The sequence below is a fragment of the Electrophorus electricus genome, chromosome 9, assembly GCF_041902795.1.
Source record: "Electrophorus electricus isolate QZ-2024a chromosome 9, ASM4190279v1, whole genome shotgun sequence".
NCBI classification, from domain to species: domain Eukaryota; kingdom Metazoa; phylum Chordata; class Actinopteri; order Gymnotiformes; family Gymnotidae; genus Electrophorus; species Electrophorus electricus.
The window spans coordinates 23,832,966-23,839,851 of record NC_137505.1 but is presented as its reverse complement, the minus strand read 5'-3'; the positions used below and the strand labels follow the sequence as shown (position 1 = coordinate 23,839,851).

At 39.4% G+C, this 6,886-nt stretch overlaps 1 protein-coding gene across 2 annotated transcripts; it reads right to left on the bottom strand.

The window, feature by feature from the left end:
- Positions 1-841: 841 nt before the first annotated feature.
- On the bottom strand, positions 842-6,682 carry rnd3b (Rho family GTPase 3b). Of its 2 annotated transcripts, XR_014125349.1 has the most exons (6): positions 6,199-6,682; positions 5,974-6,061; positions 2,788-2,897; positions 1,996-2,124; positions 1,213-1,785; positions 842-947 (listed from the first exon to the last, which is right to left on the bottom strand). XR_014125349.1 is itself a non-coding variant. In XM_027010059.3 (5 exons), the coding sequence occupies exons 1-5, from the start codon at positions 6,301-6,303 to the stop codon at positions 1,543-1,545; spliced, it is 675 nt and encodes a 224-aa protein (XP_026865860.1). In that variant the 5' UTR covers positions 6,304-6,682; the 3' UTR covers positions 842-1,542. The 2 variants fall into 2 exon arrangements, 1 of the variants encoding a protein (XP_026865860.1); XM_027010059.3 differs by having other exon boundaries at positions 842-1,785.
- Positions 6,683-6,886: the final 204 nt, after the last annotated feature.

Below are 6,886 nucleotides of genomic sequence, written 5' to 3'. Positions count from 1 at the left end.
ATAAGACCACTGTGGTGTGCCATGCCATGTGTGGTCTCCATTTGCAAGGTCGCTGCATTTATTTTCAGTGCCATAAGATGAAGAAAAGTTCAAGTGAAGGTGGGAGGCTCCCCGTGTCAATGTATGCAGGGCCCAAAGGACCCTCCCTCAGTTACCCACTGCCTCCGCTGAGACCCAAAAGAGAATGAGAAACAGTGAGAGACAGGAGGCCCTTGGTGAAAAGATCTCAGATGCAGTTCATAGATACAAATTCCTTAAAGCCATGGGTTGCTATGTGGAATTTCATAAAATCATTGCAACAACATGTCTTTTACCAAGCAGTCAGATATATGTGATTAAACCATTATGCAAATTGTGTTTACTTGTGTTTTATAGTGAAGTGCAAATTATATATTAAAACCATTCTAATACCATATTCTAAAACTTCAAGACAGAGAGATAAAGGGAAAACATGTGATGCAATTTAATAGAATGCTTTGGACCAGTAGGTATTCCAGCAGGAATGTGGTGACAACACATTTATAAATAATACCCAGAACATTTCTTCCACCACCACAAATGATCTCTTCTTGGCAACTGCAATTTACTCTTGTATTCAAAAATTTTAAGACAGAATTGCAGACAGGTCTTGAGTCAGTGTGAAATTTGGAGTTGTCTTCGGGTTACTATGATATTTGTCTTTAGCTACCCCAAGATTTCAGAAGCTTGACTGAACAACTAAAATGAACTCACAAATCTGAAACTGGTTTATAGTGTCTTTATCCTTGATTGCTGCTTTGGGTTTTGAGCTTCTTGGTGGGCAGCAAGAATTTAACATTAAACACAAAAGCAGCAATACAAATGAAAGTTCAAACTTCATTTATTGCTTCTTTTATTTATTTACAAAATGCAGCACCAAAATTCCTCTATATCTGTCCTGTAGTTGATTTTTTTTTTTGGTGTCAGATCTGAGAAGACAAATCATAGTCCATCAAACTTTGCTTTGGTTGAGGGGCACATATATGAGGTTAGTGTTACAGACCATTTAGACAGAAGTGGAACATTTATGAAGACATTTTAGCTAAGTCCATTAACAGTAACAGAAACAAAATGATTTTTTCCAAAAGTCCAGTCTCTCTTCATATAAAAATAGTTTTTAGGTTCCAGTATATTCTTTTCATTTAGGGTTCATACTATTGGTAATCTAAGAATTAAGATTTCTAAGATTCCTACTTGAAATTTGCTTGAAGGCCAGACAGCTCTGAGGTTCAGAATCCAACAGTCCTGACCTGCTGAGAATATTAAAATGGGAAATAAGGTTAAAGAATGCCAGAGACTGTTTCATCATCATTCATTTATGTCTCTCATATTCCAGCCTCAGTGCAGTCAAGCTCCTCAGAATAGCTGGGTACAAGATGATGGGTCAATGAATATTTTCCTAAAGTGCAAAAAAATCTCCCAGTTCATGTCCCATGAATTTTCAAATTTGTTATGGACGTTTTTCCACCATGATGGAAAATGAATCGTTGCAAAAAGATAAACCTTTTTTTTTGGTTATTTATATCACATGACGGAGCAGGTTTTGGTCTTGTTCTTATGCAAGCATGATATGGAGTCTAGCTCTGGCCGGCTGGCCATGTGGGATGTCCTCTTGGTGGCTCTAGAGGACTTGTGGCGCTTCATATTCTTGTTCTTGCTGACGCAGGCCAGCGTGGCCACGTGGAAAATGTCCCTCACGCTGTTCTCTGACTGCAGGGCAGAGCACTCAATGTAGGGAGCAGACATCTGCTTGGCCATGTTTGATCCCTTTAAGAGAAAAGAGTACCAAACATTTTACAGCGAAGTCATTCAATTTATAACTCAGTATCATTTTATTTTAATTAGAAAGCTCATTGATAGTTTGTAATGTAATACTTCATGCTTTTTACTTTTGATGCTGATCTTATTACATGGGTGCCTCATTTATATAACTATTGATTATTGTATTTTTTTTTTTATTATTTTCCTAGTTCTCACCTGATCATAGGACAATGGTATCTCATTGGACAGTTGTACAAAGGTGGCCAGGTCTGTGCGTAGGTCTGATTTGCAACCCACAAGAAGCATTTTGGTGTTGGGACAAAATTCCTCAATCTCCCCTTTCCACTAGAGAAGAATTAAACATATGAAATTTAGAGAAACCTGGAGATATTTATTTCAGTAAAATATAACTTGGTCTTTGTCATTTAAGGAGTAGAAGTTTTCTTTCCATATTAAGGCCAATGCACAATGCATTATAAAAAATAAACGCCAACAAGCTATGGATTTGTTGTCTTAAGGAGATAAGAAGTCTGCATGAAACAGAGGGAGAGAAGGATCTGCAGAATTCCCAGAGCAACAGACTTCTGATTCTCCTCCTTCCGGAGTGCTGCTCTTCCTCTGCCTGTGTCCACACCTCTCAACTACTGGCACCATGTTCAGCCTGTGACATCACAGGTCACAGGGTGCTTGAAAAAACAAAGGCTCCATGTCTCTGAGTGAACGTAAACACGTCACCACTGGCCCCTCCCTCTTTCCTCTTCACATGAGCACAAGGGAGTAAAAGTTCACCCCCAACCTCCCACACATCCCCTTTCTGCTTAGCACAACCTTTTTCTTCCTCCTCTCTAAAGTCTACCTTTTGCACCGCTTGAGCTGCTAACACAACGGCAGCCTTGTCAGTCTGTCAACAGGAACTATCGTTCCTGCTCAAATTAAGTGCGAGCACTAATTAATCAACTGTCCACGCAGGTGAATCAAACCATAGTTTCTATGGCGTACATTACCCACCTTCCTTAGCACACTGTCCAGGGTTTCTGGCCGGCTGATGTCGAAGCAGATGAGAACCGCGTCCGCATCGGGGTAGGACAGTGGACGCACATTGTCATAATAAAGAGATCCTGTCAGATAAGCAAAAAGGTCACCTGATCAAGCTTAAAATTAACAGCAAGTTTACAAATGTTCATCCTATACATCTTAGTTTTGTACAGCCTTGTGGCCTGCAACAAAAGCATTATTGAGGGATTAGTTTTAGAATTAGCATCTCCGAGAGGAAAAAAAAAGTGTGATTACAGCCTAAAGCAAGTTTCTTCTGAGATATCTGAGAGGATGAGACTACTGCGGAACTTCACACCTAATACAAATACAAATAAAAGAACAACCAAGAGGCACCGAACCTTGAAACTAGGGGAACATTCTACTAGATTTCCCTGCATATACTCATATAGAATAAAAAAAGATCCTGAGATGTTTTCTTTCACAGTGGAAGAGTTGTACCTGGAATTATTTTAATGGAAGTCACTTCAGACTTATCTGGGTCTATATGATATATGGGAAATATGATGCAAATTCTGTGTGGGATACTGACAGTGTGCTGAGGAAGATAACATACAGGACCATAATGGCAAATGTGAGGACTTGACATTCAAAAGTTGTTAAACTGTGCTCAGGTGTATCAACGATGCAAACAATGCCTCAAGGTCTCAAAAATGACCATTTTACAATTTCTCAAAATTCTTTGAAGTAATGCTGGAATTGGGAACAAGGAAGGAACATTAAATGTTTAGTTTTAACAAATTTGACACACAAGTATAATCATATGTTGGAATTGGATATGTAAAATTAAATGGATGATAAATAAAAGCATGATGAATATATTATATACTATTGATACAATATAACTAGAACTCATATAAACAGCAAAGTCTATAGTGTTCAACTGAATTTAAGAGTTAATTCAACACTGGAGCAGTTGAAAGTAGCAACAAACTTTCAACTCAGAGCAAAAATAAAGGGAAGTTACACCTTTTTCAGAGAGCATCCCTGAACACGTTACATTGTTCAGGGACGCATCCTCCACTAGATATTATACCAAAAGTTCACTGAAAGTCACCTATTTATAATGTAATCACACTTCTTTTTGATAAACCCATTAGTCATGTAGTCATGTACAAATCCATGGAGAGACATCAACAGTATAACATTTTTCTGAAAAACCCACATTATGACTTCATTTCCAAGATATACATAAACAAATCAGGAATAGTTTTGTGTCTACTGTATTGTAGTGCATAATGTCTTCAAAATGTCATACTTCCCAGAATATGAAAGCCTGAAACCAAAAGGCCCTTTCACAAATGTTCTTCAAGTTGTAACAGATCATTTATTTGAAGATAGTTTCAGTGTCCTGGACTATCCCTGAAAGCGGGGATTTCTTGTATGTATAAATTCAGTGTACTCAAAGCCAGGAACAGGGGAATGGTGCAATGTGACTCAGACTCAATGCTGACAGTAGATACGGTTTGTTACAATGTCCATATTTAGGACCATTAAAGGGGATAAATGTTACATCAGTCTAAATTCCTTCAGCTGAAAGACATGCTGTTTGTGTGTAGGAGGGAGAGTGAGCAAGAGTGTGACAAAGAAAGACAGACAGAAAGAAAGCAAGCCTACAAGCTGGGTTAAGGAGGGTACTAGTATGTATATCCTAAAAGAAGAACCAATCTACTTGGTCTGTTTATATAATACGAGACCACAGCTCCTATATTCTGCAGTCTGTCTGCTCATGATAGCGTAATGCACCTGGGATGTCCAATTCCCAGCTGTTTTCACACCTTTGTCTTCCTTACTGTGGGATTCCCTCTGCAAGTCACTGTCCCAATAAAAACTGAGTGATCACATGCATATCGGCTTTGCTGAGAGCAAACTGGGTTAGATCTCTATTCTGGGAGATGACTCTGCTCTAGAAAGCTGGTAGGGGCTAGAATGAATATACAGGAGCGATGGTACCAAGCACTTCAAGTTGAAATCATTTGGCCTTTTACAGTTCATTTAGACTAAAGAGTGTTTCATAATGTGAACTGAAGTTATATTTTTATATGTACTAATGCTGGATGGGAAAATTCCCTTGATTTCTAGTCTGAAGTTTGGTGAACAGCTGCTTTAATTCAACTCACTGGTCACTAGCTTGTGGGAAAATCTAATGAAATCTTAATCTTCAGTCCACATTTCTTATGGTGAAGCTTGATGAAGCAAGCTTGTTTGTTCTAAATTATCCCCTGAGTAGTTTTATTTAATGATAATTTGTTATAAAAAATAATAATTTAATCATTAAAAAAATAGTCACCTTACATGTGTGTAAGGGAGGTGAAGAGCATATGTGTTAGTTGATGTCAGCATTTCCTGAATACTCTGTGATGGAGTACACACTCCATCACCATGTCTCCTTGGGGACCTCAGAGAAACAGCAATCAGCGAGAGGTCACATATGGGCAGACCTGTTAGCATTACCTCCTGACCCCCAACTCCACTCCAGAGGGCCACCAGAGCAGACAAGACTGGCAGGTTAGCCAACGCCTGTTGGAGCCAGTCCAATAACAACGCCTCTGCTGTACAGTGTAATCAGATCCAGACCAGCAGACCTGGACAGTCTGACAGTCACTCAAGATTTTATGAGAATGTGTGTGTGTGTGTGTGTGTGTGTGTGTGTGTGTGTGTGTGTGTGTGTTCACATTTGCATGCTCATGTGTTTGCATGTGTTTTGTTGTTGATGCTAGGTGTCTTACCTACAATAAGCAAAAAAGAAGCTGGATGTGGCAAATGTAATGGTACGAATGTAAAACCTGCCATTAACCATAACCAAGAAGTAAATATTGGTATAGAAATATCTCTTAATCGCCATTAAAAAATCTCCCCATAGCTTCGCAAAGCATGAAAACTGGGTGGAGATAGATGGAGAACATGAGCTCTCCATAACCTTATCTAATATCCCATCCTGGCCAGCGCCTCCAACATTCCAAAGGCGAAACGTCACTCGAAGCGACATCTTATCTGTACCATTTGATTTTCACTCGCTCAGAAGATATTTTAATGCATTTGTAAAGAAGATTAACTATAAGGAAAGTTCGTGCAATTCAACCATTTGGACACTGTATATTGGTCAGCAAAAGATATTCTGATCATTTTTTGGATTCTTACCAGATGTGTCCCAAAGACTAAGTTCTACTCTGATCGAGTCGATCTCAAAGCTCGCCGTGTAGTTTTCAAACACCGTCGGAACATAGCTCTGTAAAAACACATTACAAGTGTAAAAAACACATATATTAAATTTTTTTAACATAAAGTTTTTTTTAAAGACTCGCCCTCTCGAGGAATATGCATCAAAGCAGCCTATCATTTCCATATAAAACTTTTCAGACAGACCTTTGGGAAGGAGTCCTTGGCAAAGACACTGAGCAAAGACGTTTTCCCGCACTGACTGTCTCCGACCACAACAATTTTACATTTCATATCGTGTCTGTGATCCATTTTCAACCGGGTACTTCATGACAGTTGAATATTCATCTTTCAAGTATCAGCTGCAACTGTATTCCACAAGGTATTTCACGTTTGGGTATCTTAGCACTAAATGCAAAACCGTAACGAATCGCTACATTCCTTAAGCCTTGATGGTACAAACGATTGTGAAAAAAAGTGAGGACCGCTTCTCCAGTCTTATCTACCCTTCCGAAGAGACTGGGCAGGTGATCACACACTGACACCCCTTCCTTTATCCTTTCGACCGAGACTTGCCTGCACTCTAAAACTTTAAAAACAACACACACAGTCAATCCTTTCTCAGGTCTGTTGTCAAACGTACGCTCCAGCTCTGTTCCGTGGTTTTATAGGACATCCACATACTTCACTGATGAGCGTTGGAGGGGCCGCCCCTCAGCCGAAGGAAAGGATGGTGTGGGCTCTGTGTTGCCGGGAAGGGTGTACGTTGCAGTGCCGTCTTTCAATAGTCGAATTACAATTCAAGTTTTACGAAAGTTTCTGTAGCGGGCTCTATCCTGGTTTCTTAAAGGAATTAACTAAATTTGCCTGCTGACGCAATATTATCGGAATTCGA

Bases quoted from the DNA above. Each gene is read 5' to 3' on its own strand.
- rnd3b (XM_027010059.3), bottom strand. From the start codon at position 6,303: ATGGATCACAGACACGATATGAAATGTAAAATTGTTGTGGTCGGAGAC. The intron at 6,062-6,198 runs GTCTGTCTGAAA...GTGTTTTTACAG, and splicing joins CCAAGGACTCCTTCCCAAAG to AGCTATGTTCCGACGGTGTT. The intron at 2,125-2,787 runs GTGGGTAATGTA...ATTCTTCTCTAG, and splicing joins TGGACAGTGTGCTAAGGAAG to TGGAAAGGGGAGATTGAGGA.